Source organism: Vanacampus margaritifer, chromosome 8, assembly GCF_051991255.1.
Source record: "Vanacampus margaritifer isolate UIUO_Vmar chromosome 8, RoL_Vmar_1.0, whole genome shotgun sequence".
Classification (NCBI taxonomy): Eukaryota; Metazoa; Chordata; class Actinopteri; order Syngnathiformes; family Syngnathidae; genus Vanacampus; species Vanacampus margaritifer.
The window spans coordinates 2,436,399-2,454,755 of NC_135439.1; the positions used below are offsets into that span (position 1 = coordinate 2,436,399).

The following is an 18,357-nucleotide window of genomic DNA, read 5'->3' on the forward strand; positions in this document are numbered from 1 at the left end:
ATGACACCCTAGCACCCTTTTATTGACAGCTGCCGCTTTTAAAAAGTCAAACTACATAATGCTAGTCCAAGGGAGTCCTGGATTCCTCCCTGGTGGGAGCTGTTCGGCCTCATGTCCATTCGGGCGCCCGATGCCCCAATCAAGGGTGGGTGGCGTCGGGCGCCAACTGTCGCCACTGGAACGAATCCCAGAAATCGGCCATCATATTTTCTTAACGACCATATGCCCGACGAGCTCCACGCGTGACACCACGAAAAGCGACAAGCTCCTCCAATGACGCTCGCCGTTGCCAGAAGTCGCCTGTGAAATGCCATCCGTCCCGGGCGTGAGAAGACACGCGGGCCACGTCACGCCTGCTTCGTCTGCCAAGGGAATATGTTGATGTTTTCTCTCTTTCTCTCTTGAAAATGTGAGACACTTACCATTTTATTGGTCAACGTTGTTGTCCTACTTTAGAGTCCTTTTGCTCATATAATTCCGACTGTTATAATTCCGACTGTTATAATTCCGACGTGAATGTGGATCTGTGCGGCGCTTTGTCTGCAAATGAACTTCCTCGCGGATAAATAAAGTGAATTTGATTTGATGCTAAGATGCCACAAGGAAGTGATTCTCCGCTATTAACAGCATTTTCACTCATGGAAGCAGCACTTCACGTACAGAACTTTTCAATCAGTGTGCAGATCTGTGCATGTGACGCATGCAACTAACACACTGACTGACGTACACAAATACCCACGCAACAACTTCAGGAAGCAATCAAGAATGAAGATGAAGAGAATTCAAATCTATACATCCCACCAAACTCAATGCAGCTCTGCTTACCTATTGCCTTGACATGTTCATTTCAGACATGGCGGCCAAGTCAGAAACTTGCTGTTGGGGAAGTTAGTCGATACCGATGCCATAAAATACCAAAAATAATGCATGGAATTAATGTCAATTTTCTATTCTTCTGATTTCTAGTTCCTGATTGTAAAACGGCCACAGAAGGGCGGCCGATATCGGCCACTGTCTCCAGTGCCGATACCTTGAAATAAGGCTGATGTCACCACCGATACCTGATATCGGTATTCACCCAACCTTCAAAAATATATATAAATAAATAAATGAATAATTAAAAACGAATATAAAAATGAGATAAAAAAAATTAATAAATGTGTTAATAAATACAAAAATAAATATAGAATTAAATATCAATCAGTAAATAAAAACTCTACTCTCATATTTATTTATTTCATGCTGCAGACACTGTCATGAAATGTTATTCAAATGATCAATCTCATTTTTCGTCATTTTTGTAGTTATGTTTATTTATTTATTTATTTCCATTTATATAATTTTTTCTTAATTATTTTTGGAATTATATTTCTATGTTTGTTTTTACTGTCACTTTTATGTATTTATTTATGTATTTTGGCAGTTTTGGTCCTCCATTGCACAGACACGCAACTACTTTTTTACGAAGCATAAAAAGTATATTTTTCTATAATATGACACTCTAAAAAATGGCCCTCAGGGACTTTACCTGCCACCAACCCAAAATTTATGAGCACTTGAGATGAATTTTAGCCATAAGTTTGATACATTTAGCCACATGCTCTGTTTTATAACAAATAAAAGGGTGCAATTTATCTATTTTTATGCCTTGTAGTTCTACAAAAGACATTCATTCATTAGCCCGCGTGGCCAGATGAATAGCTGTCCAGTGATTTCATTTATTTGCTTTTATTTATTTGTCTCTTAGTTTCCCCTCATCAATGAGAATAAGCGTCTAATGTGATTTATATTAAGAGTTAAAAGCGGCAAATGAATGGCGGACGAGTGCTGTTATTGATAGTGGGCCCTTAGCTCAACTCTCATCCCTGATTAATTAGTTCATTCGTTTAAAACAGCACCGCGCCGCTCAGCGTGCGGCGCCGTTAACTTCTTTGTTCATCGGATCACATGAAGCAGGAGCTGCTGAGACGGGCCTGAAAGGATATCTTGTGGGCAGCGGGTCTTTTTGCTTTTCAAACATTATGCAAATTGTTCTTGTTTTTTTTTTGTTTTTTTTTTATCGGGACTCAGCACATAAGGGTATCCTAACCCCGTATAATCTTGGAATATTAGAACCTCGGTGCTCCCGGCGCCACATTGTTTTAGCGGCTCCAAATAAAGGCGGCGAGGGCCGGCTGTCCACGGCGAGACGAGGAAATTAGCTCCATGAGTGTCTCTTATCTCGCCGCCTCCACACTCCACCCGCCGCGCTCCCATTCTCCTCCAGTAATGAGTATCCACCCAATTTAGTCCCTTTTTCTCTCTGAGGGGGAATAAATCCTGCAGCATTGTTCTGATAAAGGGACCTGCGAGGTCCCCTGCCTTTTGCCTGCTGACCTTAATTGACAGGAAATTGTGTTTGTCCCTCTCATTGTGTGACGTTCAGTGTGATGACCTTTTGTCTTTCTTCTTCTTCTTTTTTTTTTTTATCTCCCTCCAGCTGCCCCGAAGGGCCCCAAGCTCTTTATGACCCCCAGCAGGGCCATAGTCGGGGACACAGTGCGCATCACTGTGCAAGGATTCCAGGTAGGACCTCACGGGGTAAGTGTGGGGCAAAACAGAACCAAAGTGAAACAATTCAATCTCATGTGGGATGGGAATAGACCATTGAAATGCATTATTTCTCTCTTTCCGAATGTGTTTTACTTATTGTTGTGTGTCACAATCATACCCCAGGCCAGTGATTCGCAACCAGGTGTGACATTATCACGAGAGCCTCGGGAAATGATCCAATTACACTGAAAGTCCCTGTAAAGTGAAAATAAATGTCTTTTAAATTGGACAAAGCACAGAGTGGGCTGTTGTTAACAACCATGCCACATTTGATTGATTAAAAAAAATGCCAAACATAAAATGAAGCTGCAAGATCATAAAAAATCTGTTATTTAAATTCGCAAAATCAGTGGGCGTGGCCACTAAACATATGAAACTGTACCTAGTGTACCTTGTACTACTATTTCTACTAGAATCTTTTTATGCCATATAGCTACATATTTGAGCTGTGAATTCATATCTGCATGCTTAAAAACGACGAGGCACTCTAAAGGGGCCATGCCAGTGCAAACTCAGGCCACACGCAGGCTGTCATGTCTGACTTTTTGGGGGGGCGGGGCGTGGTTTACACTCCTTGTTCTTTTTTTTCTTTTTCTTTTTTTTTCTGGCGAAAAAATAAATGAAAAAATACACTCCTTGTTCTTCTGCCGTTCTCTCCGTGACATGCATGCACTCATGGCCAACAACGAGGCGCTCTAAAGCAGCCACGCCAGTGCAACCTGATTCCTGTTATGTCTGACTTTTTTGGAGCGTGGGGAGGAGGATTGCGGTCCTCGTTCTTCCATCTTTCTCTCCATGCATTTACTCATGGCAGACAACGTGACTCTCTGCAGCGACCACGCCAAATGGGCCCCGTTTTAAGCACGCCCATAAAATCGATAAAACTAAAATGGTGAAAAACAGTTTAATGCTATACATGCACAATTTAGTACTAAAGAGTTCTTAGATCATAGTTTGTGTTATATTTACAGTTCACATTAATATAGGCAATTGTAAACATGTTTGGGAATTAAGTTAAAGTACCACCGATTGTCACAGCCAACTAAGTGGGGCGAAATTCGTTCTCCGCATTTGACCCATCCCCTGAGGGAGTGGTGAGCAGCAGCAGGGGCCGCGCTCGTGAATCATTTGGTGATCTAACCCCCCAATTCCAACCCTTAATGCTGAGTGTCAAGCAGGGCGGCAATGGGTCCCATTTTTATAGTCTTTGGTATGACCGGGCCCGGGATCGAACCCACAACCTCCTCGTCTCAGGGCAGACACTCTACCACTACCACTTTGTCGTTTTCAGCAGGGTGGTCCTTATCCCCCAGGATGAAGTCATTTGAAGCTACTGGATTGCTAAAGGGCAGATAACATCAGCCATGGAAAAATGTTACACCGCGAAACGACGACTTTTAAAACATATTTTGAATATCAATCCCGTCCATGTTGCATGTTGACCAAATGGCACAAACGGGAGAAACGACTGCGCTTCCCCTTACAGATCATTTTGCCCTTCTCAACAGTGAGATGAAACGATAAGCAAGCGAGCCCCACGGTGTGTTGTTGTTTCAGGGAATTTATTATGGACGACGACTCGGTAGTGCAGCTTTTTAGCCGCTACTCCTTTTTTTCCCCTCGTTGCGTTATGTATGAGATTCAATTTGACACTGCTGCTCGTTTATGCGGCGCAGAGCACAGATTTTCCTTCCAAGACATTATTTGTTGAGCTGAGGACGTTTGTGAGCGTCGCTAGTCGCTTGCTATCCTCAATTGATCTTCCCTTTTTGAGCGATGACGCCACAAGGACATTATTTATTTAGAAGAACAGATCCTACCCAACATGTTTGAGGTAGCAGAGGTCCATAAGGTAGATAAGTTGTTGCGCTTACGAGGGCAAATGTTCCGCAGTTCTTCAAAGGAAAGAGCTCGGCCGCCGTTTATTTCAAAGGAGCAAAGAAATGTTTGAGGTAGTTGAGGTCAAATTGTGCCATGCGAATGAATGACTGGAAAACGATCTCTTGCTTAGTCAGATGACATTCATTGATTCTTTAAAATTCACAGACAAGAGGAAGAAAACTTTTGACTTTGAAGGAACACAGATTTAGATGTTGAAATTTTCCAACGTTCTTCAAGGAAAGAAGAGTACAGCGGTGCCTTGAGATACAAATTGAAGTTGTTCCGGGACCAAGCTTTTAACTCAGAACATTTGCCTCTCGAATAATACTTCCTAATTGAAATGAATGGAAATGCCATTAATAAGAAGAATTCTCTCTCTTTCTTTCTTTTTTTTTGAGAGGGGGGGGGGGGGGTCATGTACGCGCACAAAATTGGACTGTTCCTTAAGTGTCAACATAGGTGGGTTTCCATCCACCTATTTTTATTCAGATTAAAAAATTAATAAAACTTGAATGGAGATGCTAGAAAAGAGAAAAAAAAACGCGTGGCGGCTGTCGTGACCCGTCGTTGGGGGCCAGTTCATATCGCTGTTACAAACTGTTGCGCAAAAAAAAAAAAGAGAGAGCAATGATAATGACATGTCAAATCGGTAAAATTACCCAATGAACAATACTGGGCTCTAAAAAAAATTTTTTTTTAAAAAAAACTGTTGCCGCCATCCCCAAATGTACGCACACAAAATTGGACTGTTCCTTAAAATTACCCAATGAACAATACTGAGCTCTAAAAAAAAAAAAAATTTAATTTTTTTTTAAAAAAACTGTTGCCGCCATCCCCAAATGTACGCACACAAAATTGGACTGTTCCTTAAGTGTCAACATAGGTGGGTTTCCATCCACCTATTTTTATTCAGATTAAAAAATTAATAAAACTTGAATGGAGATGCTAGAAAAGAGAAAAAAAAGCGCGTGGCGGCTGTCGTGACCCGTCGTTGGGGGCCAGTTCATATCGCCGTTACAAACTGTTGCGCAAAAAAAAAAGAGAGAGAGCAATGATAATGACATGTCAAATCGGTAAAATTACCCAATGAACAATACTGAGCTCTAAAAAAAATAAAAAATTAAAAATTTTAAAAAACTGTTGCCGCCATCCCCAAATCATGTTGAATTGCTTACTAAGACGCTAAAAAAGAGGAACAAATTCATTTCTTATAACAGTGACACACTCTCATCTGATGGTGCAATCTCCTCTTCTCTCAATATTGGCAAAATAATAACGGTTAGTAACTGCCGCTTATTGTGAAGTGAGGCAATTAGTGTTTACTCCTCATAGCTGAAATTTTTATCCGCAAAGCCAAATGACATCTTGCATCTCAAAACTCAAGTCGCTTGTATCTCAAGGCACTGCTGTAAGAATCTAGAGGAAACAACCCGGTCTTGGTCCAACCTCAAAGTGCGCACGCTCAGTCAAGAGCAGGCGGTCGGTTTCGAATGATTTGCCTCCTCTGCCAGTTGTAGTGAAATTCCTTCTGCTTCTTGACATATGAACGGCGTGACCTTGTGGATAGAAATATTAGATTGCTCAAATTCATTGCGCGCAACAAGTCTGAATCAGTGCAAATTGTTCCCAGCCATGTTTTAGCACGTACAAGCGAGTGTGTGTGCGTGTCACTGAAGTCTTGTATGTGTGACACACATGAAAATCTGCTTGGTGCTGTTATTTTTAGAACTGGGCTTGTTTACTGGAGGGTACGGTACAGCAAGGGGAATAAACTGTTGTAAACTCAAGTGTCGATTATTAATGCATGTTGTTAACTTGCGGTTCATTCAGTGTGGGGGGGGGGGGGGGCGGAGCTGTATTATTCATGCATCCTTTGCTCTTAATCTCTTTCTGTGCAACAACCCCACCCAATCCTCCGATGTCTCGGGCGCCGGCGTAGAATGAGGTGTTCCCGGAGCCCCTCTTCACCTGGACCCGCGTGGGGGGGCGCCTCCTGGACGGCAGCACCGAGCGGGAGGGCAAGGAGCTGATTCTGGAGCGGGTGCCGGCCGAGCTCAATGGTTCCATGTACCGCTGCACGGCCCAGAATCCTCTGGGCTCCACCGACACGCACACCCGCCTCATAGTCTTTGGTACGTTAACCAACTCATTCAAACCCAAAAACGTATAAATACTTTTTTTTTTTTAATACTTTGTCCTTCACTCCCAAAACCGTATTTATACATTTTTTACGTTTGTTTTTTTTATGCTAGAGCATACAGATGGCTTTAATACAGCTTCTGTCATGAAGAGGTTGCTTAAAGCAATGGTAGTTATTACAAGAAACGGCCAGTAGATGGCAGCAGAGTATAAGCGAGCAGCCAGGGTCATGTTGCAATAAGCTCTTTTTGGCAGTGTTTTCACCAGATGTGAATAATGATGAACCTTAGCTATATTCTAATGCTAATTGCTGCCAAACAGATTTAAAAAAATATGATGAAAGAAGATACTGTAATCTTTCTTTCGGTAGGTTCCATGTTTTATAGCAATAGAACACAATATTCTGTGGGTCTTGCAAAATCAGTCAACATCCAGTTAAACAACCGGGAGCGAAGGGGGTTGCTTCAGTGAAAATGGCTGCGCGTGAATGATCAAATTCAAGTCCAATCAATTGTTTAAAAAAAAATAAAAATCAGCTGGAATGCTCTTTAAGTACCCACAAAAAATGAGATCACTACAAAATATATCCCATGTACTGACTGTATCTACACTAACCACAAAGTTTACCTTCAAGATTTATGCGACCACTTTTGGCGATGAATCATTAATGCGGCAACGAAATTGCGATTAATAAAAGATTGTGTCCCTAATTGGCTCAACAACGCTTTCTTTTTAAGACTGCACTTAGAGGGATGACTATCCTCTTAACGAGGGTTTGAGTCCATCAATGGCGAGCAACGTAGCGGCGCACTTGCAAAAGCCCCAACTGACGACGACCCTAATGGAGTCGATGGGAGTACGGGATGCCAGTCGACACAGTTTGAAGGAGAGTAGAGGGTCAGGAATGGAGTTATTACAGCCAAATCCCAGTAGGGGGCATTTATGAATATTTTCAAGACGGGACTTTCATATGCATTTTGGTCTGGCTCGGACCTGGGTTGGTAAAAGGTCAATAGAATGCTCTTTATATAGCGCTTTTATCTCCACCATATGGTGCCCAAAGCGCTTCACAATGCCTCACATTTACCAGTTCACACGCCACCGGTCGGCTGCTGCCATGCAGGGTGCTGCCAGGTCCACTGGGAGCAAATTGGGGTTCAGTGTCTTGGACAAGGATACTTTGAAAAAAAACACAAGCTCACGGATGGGAGACGGCCGCTCTACCACTGAGCCGTGCCATCCGGGTTGTCAGAGTTTCGTATTTGATGACCATGTGCGGACGATTACGTAGTCCAAATTTCATATCAATCGGATGTAATCTCTTGGACAAGTTTTCTGGAATTATTGAAAAATTCCGTAAAATCTTTTTGCGCATAGCTTCTTGACTTTTTTGTGGGTGTAATCATGATGCACCTACCTACTAAATTTCATACAGCTAAATTAAGATAGCTTAAGTGGCTCGGTTCTTATAAATCCCCAAGACAAATGCGTCTTTGAAAGACCCATGGAAAAGACCCTAAAATGGTCGCTTCAAATCAAAATGGCACACTTGCTGTTTCTTTTTGGGCATGGCTTCTTGAGACATTTTTGTTTGTCTACTTATGATAAGTATGCCTTCTAAGTTTCTTAATGATAAACGAAACATACTTACGTGGCTTGGTTTTCAAAAAAAAATCCCCAAGACTAAAATGGGTGCTTCAAACTAAACGTGTCTTTTCCGTACAACTTTTTGAGACATTTTTGTAGGTCAACTCACAACAGACATGACTACCAAATTTTTTTTTTTTTACACACACACACACACACACTTACCCAAAAAAAAAAAAGGGAGAACAATGATGATGACATGTCAAATGATCAATACTGAGCTCTCCCCGAAAAAAGAAAAAAAAAAAAAAAGACATGACTACCAAATTTTATGCGGCTTAATGAAACACACAGGTTGCTTAAAGCAATGGTAGTTATTACAAGAAACGGCCAGTAGATGGCAGCAGAGTATAAGCGAGCAGCCAGGGTCATGTTGCAACAAGCTCTTTTTGCCAGTGTTTTCACCAGATGTGAATAATGATGAACCTTAGCTATATTCTAATGCTAATTGCTGCCAAACAGATTAAAAAAATATGATGAAAGAAGATACTCTAATCTTTCTTTCGGTAGGTTCCATGTTTTATAGCAATAGAACACAATATTCTGTGGGTCTTGCAAAATCAGTCAACATCCAGTTAAACAACCGGGAGCGAAGGGGGTTGCTTCAGTGAAAATGGCTGCGCGTGAATGATCAAATTGACCAGCAGGTCAACTCACAACAGACATGACTACCAATTTATTTATTTTTTTTACACGCACGCACACACACACACACACACACACACACACACACACACACACCAAAAAAAAAAAAAAAAAGGGAGAACAATGATGATGACATGTCAAATGATCAATACTGAGCTCTCCCCGGAAAAAAAAAAAAAAAAAAAAAAGACATGACTACCAAATTTTATGCGGCTTAATGAAACACAAAAATCTGTATATTTACAAATTTGTTAGCTCTCAGACAAAAACTCTGAGTTACTTTCTCCTCATGATCGCTATGTCGACCAAATGTCATGTTGTAAACGGAACTGATGTCAGCGGGACAACAATTTTAGCACCAGCAGTTTTGCGTTGTGCGCTTGACACCAATAAAATCAAGTTGTTATGCGTTTGTATTTTTAATTACTATCAACTCTTGTTTAATCTGTAAACCGTCAATTAAAGTGTCAAGCGTTATTAAAATATATATTTTTAGGCAGAACTGACAGGCAGGCATTACCTTGAAAGTAATTTGGCAAGCAAGAACGCCGACGTCTACTTCACACCCGGTGCACCCTAAAGACGTCATCGGCCGCGAGTGCCGCACGGCCTCATCTGTCCTCTCCACTCTCGCCTCGGGGAAGTAAATGGTGATTGGCTGACCTTGGCGCCTCCCTCGCGGCCTTGAGATGGGACACTCTACACTGCTAACATGTCCGCTGTACAGTACATCAACGGGAATAATTGCGTGTAATGACCACAGCAGGCGCCGGCGCGTCCCGATAATGCTCATCGTCATGCGGCAGTAAAGTGACCCGGCACGAGAGGTGGACACGACTAACCTCAAGTTGTGTGCCCATTTGCAACTGTGCTTTACTTACAGTAAATTCTGTGGCCATGACGTGAGGCACACATGCACAAAATAGATCCAATACAGAAGCTGGTTTAAATATGCTGCCACTTTATTATAATTTGACCGTTCCATTATTGAAGTGGTCAAAGTAACCCTAAACTTTCAACCAAAAATGGCAGACCGGGCTCTTTGAGACCATTCTGTGGGTCTACTCACAATCGAACAAATTGTCGTTGCTGCAAAGTACAAAAAAAAGAGTATAAGAGATCAGCCAGGGCCATGCTGCAACAAGCTCTTTTTTTTGTACAGGTTTGTGTTAATAATGATGACATTTAGCTATATTCTAATGCTAATTGCTACAAAATGTAATCAGATACAAATATATATTGTACTTCTTCCTGGTGAAAGAAGAGACTCATCTTTCTTTTGGTAGGTTCCATGTTTTGATCACAATAGAACACAATATTCTGTGCAAAATCACAGCTAAATGAAACCGTCTTCAGGGACTCTAATTTTCAAAATCCATAGAACAAGTTCATAACATTTGAGTGATGTAAATGAATACCTCTATGAAGCTGAACATTTTTTGGATTGGCTTTCCTGAGAAGTGTTCCTAATAAAGTCAGAAAAAAAAGCGCTGCATTTCTTGCACTTTACCTCCATTTGACACATCACTTCAGATGTGAGCTCTTAGCATCCAAAAATAGCTGGGGAGGCGTTTTTACCCACGGGGCACTCTTTCTCCTCACATCGCAATCACTTGGCATGCGCTGCTTATTAAAGTAAAAAAAAACAAAAAAAAAAAAACTAATTTGCTTCAATGCTTGAGCGTTCGGCACAAGCAGATCCTCGTTGTTGTGGTGCGCTGTGTTCCCCAACTCCATTACCAGGCTATCGTCTTTCTCATTGCGGATGAGAACCTGAAAACAGAAGTGTCAATAATAACCTTTTCTTTTCTTTTTTTGTCTCCCTCAGAAAATCCAAGCATGATGAAAAACACGCAGAGCCAGAACAGTAAGTTTTCCAACCACGCAAATGACTAAGCCACGAGTGGGCGAGTGTGATAAAAACGTAACACTGAACTCCCAATGTATGACTTTGACGCCCTAGCAAAAGGTTTGCACTACTAGTACTACTGGTGACATTGTAAAATTATACTAGCTAACACCTGGAAGTTCACTTATAGTACTAGTAGTGCCCAGATTTCAACTAGTTTTGCTTTACTAGTAATATGTAGTTGTTCTCCTTGTATGCCCAAATTGTTCTACTAATGGGCCGCATTGCCTTACTAATGTGGACAAAGACTTCAATCGCTATTTCCACTCTCTCTCTCCGATTGCAATCGTTTGTTTCACCGTACCACTACGTCGCCTCCTCCAACGCGCATCTATTTTTAAATTGAGCTCCCGCCGTGTGAGACGCTGACGACGATTTTTGGATAGGGCCTCGCTGTAACGTGGTCAGCACAGATTATCCTCTGCAGCCCAAAAGACCAAATCCTGGATCAACATCCGGGATTTGGCCTCTTTTTGCAAGGTGCGAATTACATCGTCCACAGCCAATCAAAATCCAGACATTTGATTCGTAAGAGTTGTTTAGTGGGAGTGCCGCTATGCCTCTCTGCCAGTAGGGGGCACCATCTATTCTCTTCAGGGCGTGATCGTCACACAAGGTCAAGCACTGAATTTGAGTTATTAGTTGACAGATTTCAGTTCCATACTTAACTCTTTGACTGCCAAAAACGTTAAATAACGTTTAGTAAAATCCTATGGAGGAGTGCCAAAGACGTTAAAAGACGTTTTTTTCAAAACAGGTGAAACTAACCATTTTCTATTGTTGATTACTGAAAAACGGAATAAGGTAGAAACAAACTTTTTTTTCTGATGAAAGATGAGAGTCCAATCTTTCATTTGGTAGTATGTGTGTTTCCATAGTCCAAACACATAATTTTCTATGGACCTTGAAAGATCAGTCAAAATGCTTAAAATCGGCTGGCACCCACGGCATCCCTTTTCTGAAAACGTCTGGCAGTCAAAGAGTCAATAATGACAAAAACACTAATTATCCATAATTTTTTTCTGTCTACTATATGTGGTTAAAATTTGGTACCAATCAGACAATCTGTAGGAGTTTACTTTTGAAAGTGTGTGTGTGTGTGTGTGTTTGGTGTCAATAAGTCATCAAACATTTTTGACATTTAAAGTTGCAATCGGTTAAAATACTGTACAGATAACATGTTTGTCTTTCTTTAAAGACCAATAGTGAATTGTCCCGAATGACTCTCAAGCCCTTTTCACACTGCACTTGCTCAGTATGAAATATTCACACAGCAATACAAAAATGACCGGTTTCCAGAGTGCCCATATTTGGAAGTACTGATGTGGAAGTCTACCAGAAAGTAAAAAAAAAAAAACGAGATTTCGCCACTGGTTAGACAAGATCTCTTGTTTTTGCAAAAGAAACCCTGACTTTTGCCGCTCCATGCCGCCCAGCAACGCTCCATTCTGTGGTCCTTGCCCTCACCACCAACTGAATGATAACAATGGCACTGCGCTCTGCTGAATGCAGTGTGAAAAGGAAAATGAAGAAATTGCTGACCTCCCGTGTCTTTTCAGAAGTTGTTTTTGAGACTTTCTGGTGGGCCTAACTTAATAAATATGCTTTGGGAAATTTTGACCCATTTGAAAGCTATCAGACAAAATCTGTGGGACTTCATTTTTGAAGCGGCCCTGAACTTAATGGTCGACTTTTTGTTTTCTGAAAATGTCATGAAAATGTCATGCCGCTACGTGAAACTGGCTTCAGGCGCAGAATTTTCCAAACATTCCAGCGGGGACTTCGGATGATGTGTGAGCACAAACGAGTTGGATTAATATTCATCTCCTAACCATGTTGGTGTCAGTAAACAAAAGGACGTCCAAGCTCCCACTATTTGGCAGGAATGTGTGACGCCACATTCTTCTTGGAAAAATCTCTTTTCTTGCGTGAGGCCCAGTTTTCATGGAGCTGCACCTCCTTCCTTGGTGCAAATCCCCACATGGCATCCTCCTCATCTGGCATGTTATTCGCACCTTCATCCACTTTTTATGTTTGCGTGCCATACAACATTGAACAACAACAACAGGTTGTTCGCAGCGACGCTTCCAAAAGCGCGTTGATCCAACCGCGAGAGCGTCCTCTGCGGTCCACTTGCAGGCGACTGGCAGGCGTCTGGCGTACACACGCAAGTCGTGCGGCCATCTGTTGCTTTTCACACTTTGGCTCGGACCGCGTTGAGGCTCTGCCAGCCCGCGTTCGCACACTTGTGGGAGTGGTCTCGATCTGCCAGGGTGCGCTTTGCGACACACGAAAGACCATCTCATTCAAACTGAGAAAAATCACAAACTGAGCAATCAAGTCTCAACGTAGATTTCTTCCCCTGGTAAACTTTTATTATCATTATAATAATCAAAATCAGCATCATCGTCATAATTAATAATAACAATAATAATAACAATCACCAGCAATAATAATAATCATCATGATTAATATTGATAGTATTAATCATCATCATTAAGAATAATCATCATCATCATTAAGAATAATAATATGAATAATAATAATAATACTGTGAATAATAAGAATAATAAGAATATGAATAATGATAATAATAATTTATCATTTATCATCATAATTACTAATGATAATATTATTCATCATGTTCATCATCATCATAATTAATAATCATCATCATTAAGAATAATAATCATCAAAATCCTCCTCATCATCATAATTAATAATAATAATTATCATCATCATCAATAATAATAATATGAATAATAATAAAACAAATTTATTGTTATCATATAATATCATCATCATCATAATTAATAATAATAATTATCATCATCATCAATAATAATAATAATATGAATAATAATAAAACAAATTTATTGTTATCATCATATAATATCATCATAATTAATAATAATAATTATCATCATCATCAATAATAATAATAATATGAATAATAATAAAACAAATTTGTTGTTATCATCATATAATATCATCATCATCATAATTAATAATAATAATTTCATCCTAATTATAATAATAATATTATGAATAATAATAATATTGTGAATAATAATATTATGAATAATAATAATAGGCTATTAGGCACAGCTAAATAAATAGATAAAAATCCTACACAACAAATATTCATATCTTGGCGATCATTTCAAGGGACTGTCGTGAAAATGATGTTGCCAGTCCTGAAGAGACGAGCCGGCGTGAGTCCTAACACAGCAAGCATCGTTTTTAATGGCAACTGCCGATAAGAGCCGTTCCCCGAACGGGCACGTACGGCGGTGACCTCACGGGCCTTGTTGTACACCAGTTGCGAGGTGTGTGCGTGTGCGTGTGTGTGTGTCCGTGCGTGTGTGTGTGTGTGTGCGCGTGTGTGCGTATGTGCGTATGGCCAGATTCTGTCCTTGCTGTGACACACCTGCTACCGCGCTCATCCTGGCATTTAAATATTCAAATCTGCATCCCCAAGCCACAGCTCGAAGGGCAGCAAAAGCAATGAAGAGCAAATAAAGGACAGAGAGTGGCTGCAGATGACAACAATTTTAAAACGATCTAATTAATGTCAAGGCAGCACGTGGACCAATTGGTGAGCACGCCCGACTGACTCACAGTTCTGAGGTTCAGGGTTCGAGTTTGCCACCCCGTACACCGCCCTGTGATTACGTGGTATTTTCCAGCTTCCTCTCACATTCCAAAAACATGCATTTGTTTTATGGAAGATCATATACATATTTTAAATTTTTAATTTTTTTATTTTACTGTTTTCTTGACAACAAGGCTTGTTGTACTTTAAGTACAGAAAAACGGGTGAATCTGGAAAATGTGAGGGATTACTGTACAATTCAAGTCGCTTTTCTCTAACATGGTATGTCCGCTTTAAGGTAAGCGTTGGCGTCTGCTCTCTTCTCCCCGATTTGTGTCACGCCGTCGACCGGGCTCGCCATCTGCTCGCTAAAGCCGCTCCCACGATGCACCGCGACAAACGCGGCCGTCACACATGTGCAAAAAGGATTATGCGGCGATTACACATCCAGCCCATTAAAATGAATTTGCCACTTCATCGAGCACTCCTCTCATTAAATGGCGGTCGCGCAGCTCACACTGTATGTGCGAGAGGTTACCCTTTCATTTACATTGTTAATGTGCAGTGTATAACAGAGGGTGATTTAACCAATGCTAATGATGCGTAGCTGTTGCTTTCTATGTGCAAGCAGTTTATTGGGCTCGCTTGCAGGAGATGTTTTAGTGTGCCGCGGTTGAGCGATAGCGGCAGGTAAGAAGAAATGACGAGGCAACTCGTAATGCGGCCAGAGGCGTCGTTTGCCATTAGGCAAGGCGGGAAATTGCTTTGGGCCCCTTAGCTAGCAGGGCCCCCCCCCCCCCCCCCACTGGGCCAACACATTTGACACAAACCGCATATCCTTCACATAAGCAGTGCGGCAATGACAATTGACCGTCGAAAAATTCCCTGAGTCGGGTGGCGGGGGGGGGCTCTATTAAAAAAATAAACAAGAACCATGTATATCGTAAGGTGTTTTTTTTTTCCAAATGACCATGTATAGTAAAGCATTTTTAAAAAGATGCTAGATTTAGTAAAGCATCTTTAAAAAGAATGACCATGTGTTTTTTTAAGCGACCAATCATCCATCCATATAATTTTTTTTAAAAAACATGTGTATTGTACGGCGTTTTTTTAATGACCATGTAACGGCATTTTTAAAAAGATGCAAGATCTAGTAAGGCATCTTTAAAAAAATAATAATAATAATTTAAATGACCATGTACAGTAAGACGTTTTATTTTTTTTTAAGCTGAACATATTATGGCATTTTTTTAAAAGATGAAAGATTTAGTAAGGGTTTTTTTTATGACCATGTATAGTAAAGCATTTTTAAAAAGATGCTAGATAAAAGATGTGTTTTTTTAAGCGACCAATCATCCATCCATATAAAAAAAAAATTTAAAACGTGTATTGTACGGCGTTTTTTTAATGACCATGTAACGGCATTTTTAAAAAGATGCAAGATCTAGTAAGGCATCTTTAAAAAAAATAATAATAATTTAAATGACCATGTACAGTAAGTTTTATTTTTTTTTAAGATGAACATATTACGGCATTTTTTAAAAGATGAAAGATTTAGTAAGGGTTTTTTTTTTATGATCATGTATAGTAAAGCATTTTTTAAAAGATGTGTTTTTTTAAGCGACCAATCATCCATCCATATAAAAAAAAAAATTAAAACGTGTATTGTACGGCGTTTTTTTAATGACCATGTAACGGCATTTTTAAAAAGATGCAAGATCTAGTAAGGCATCTTTAAAAAAAATAATAATAATTTAAATGACCATGTACAGTAAGTTTTATTTTTTTTTAAGCTGAACATATTACGGCATTTTTTAAAAGATGAAAGATTTAGTAAGGGTTTTTTTTTATGACCATGTATAGTAAAGCATTTTTAAAAAGATGCTAGATAAAAGATGTGTTTTTTTAAGCGACCAATCATCCATCCATATAAAAAAATAAATAAAAACGTGTATTGTACGCCGTTTTTTTAATGACCATGTAACGGCATTTTTAAAAAGATGCAAGATCTAGTAAGGCATCTTTAAAAAAAATAATAATAATTTAAATGACCATGTACAGTAAGTTTTATTTTTTTTTAAGCTGAACATATTACGGCATTTTTTAAAAGATGAAAGATTTAGTAAGGGTTTTTTTTTTATGATCATGTATAGTAAAGCATTTTTTAAAAGATGTGTTTTTTTAAGCGACCAATCATCCATCCATATAAAAAAATAAAATAAAACGTGTATTGTACGGCGTTTTTTTAATGACCATGTAACGGCATTTTTAAAAAGATGCAAGATCTAGTAAGGCATCTTTAAAAAAATAATAATAATAATTTAAATGACCATGTACAGTAAGACGTTTTATTTTTTTTTAAGCTGAACATATTATGGCATTTTTTTAAAAGATGAAAGATTTAGTAAGGGTTTTTTTTTATGACCATGTATAGTAAAGCATTTTTAAAAAGATGCTAGATAAAAGATGTGTTTTTTTAAGCGACCAATCATCCATCCATATAAAAAAAAAATTTAAAACGTGTATTGTACGGCGTTTTTTTAATGACCATGTAACGGCATTTTTAAAAAGATGCAAGATCTAGTAAGGCATCTTTAAAAAAATAATAATAATAATTTAAATGACCATAAGACGTTTTAGTTCTTTTTAAGCTGACCATATTACGGCATTTTTTAAAAGATGGAAGATTTAGTAAGGTTTTTTTTTTTTTATGATCATGTATAGTATGGCATTTTTTTTAAAAAATGCAAGATTTAAGTAAGGCATCTTTAAAAAAAAAATCATAAAAATAAGACCATGTATATATAGTAAGGCGTTTTTTTAAGCAGCCAATCAATTAAAAACAAAAAACAACCATGTATACAGTAAGGCGTTTGTGTGCGTGTGTGCTTGTGCAATTTTAAAATGCCGTTTTATGTGTACTACGAATGGCCACCGGGGGGCGTCTAATCCTTTCTCGCTTGGGAATGTTGCTCCGCCGCCGAATGCGTCACTTTATACTGGCAAACTTTGATATTGGATTGCGTGTTTGTTTGCTGTTTGCAGCTGGAGCCTCGCACGCTGTGGGCGGCCTCACGTGGATGGTCCTCGTCCTCACAGTGACCGTGGGACTGACGTGAAAACTCGTACGCTCGCACTCGCACGCACATACTTGCCCTTCTCACACAACACACACACACACACAAACATAAAAAAAAAAAAACAACAACAACAAATCATCAGCTCACTTTCCACAACCTTGCGAGTGCTCTCAACAGAACATCTGTCGAGGCCACGGTGCTGCCACCAGATGGCGCTCCTCCCATTTTTTGTAACAAAAATAATAATTACGCTATCTAAAGAACGTGACGAACACGACAACCTCCTTCCTTATTTCCCTCCCAAGTTACTTCTTTTGTTTGTTTCTTGTTCCACGTCTGCCTGTTGACAAATAAAATTAGTTCAAACTGGAAAGAGAGCTTTTGGATTTGATTTTTTTTTTGTTTTAATCAAAGTGTCATTGCTTTTTCCACGCAAATTTGAAAAGTTGCTAAAAAAAAGAAAAGGGGTGGGGGGGGGGGGGAGTCGCCGCACCCATCTGCTCCATGTCCCCGGAATGCACCGGATCAGCACCACAAGGGGCGGGTTGTCAATGGCGTGGGCGGGGGGGCAATGCAGACGTTGAAACAACAATCTATATGCTATACAAGTATCTGTTTTTATTTTCTTTATTTTTTTGTTTCTCTTTTTGATGGCTCAGAATGTACAAAAATAATTTAAATGCATTGTGGGGGGGGGGGGGGTCGACAAAAAAAAAATCTGCTGTTTTTGAGTGTATTTTGTGTACATGAGTGTAAATAATGCAGATAATTAAAGAGGTTTTATGGGGCGTTGGTGAGGAACGGTTGCAGAGTTGTTTGTACTTCATCCAATCCGAGCTAAACGTTTGCTGACAACAAAAACAGCCTGT

General features: G+C 39.7%; 1 protein-coding gene across 4 annotated transcripts in view; it reads left to right on the forward strand.

The window, feature by feature from the left end:
* igsf21a (immunoglobin superfamily, member 21a) overlaps positions 1–17,861 on the forward strand; it is a 171,670-nt gene extending 153,809 nt beyond the window's left edge. For 3 of the 4 annotated variants that reach the window (XM_077573678.1, XM_077573681.1, XM_077573680.1), the window contains 4 exons: positions 2,480–2,580; positions 6,413–6,605; positions 10,733–10,771; positions 17,454–17,861. In XM_077573678.1, the coding sequence (XP_077429804.1) occupies positions 2,480–2,580; positions 6,413–6,605; positions 10,733–10,771; positions 17,454–17,527 (407 nt within the window). In that variant the 3' untranslated portion in view covers positions 17,528–17,861. The remainder of the gene's footprint in view (positions 1–2,479; positions 2,581–6,412; positions 6,606–10,732; positions 10,772–17,453) is intronic. The other variant, XM_077573679.1, reaches the window with a different exon arrangement.
* The last annotated feature ends 496 nt before the right edge of the window (positions 17,862–18,357 follow it).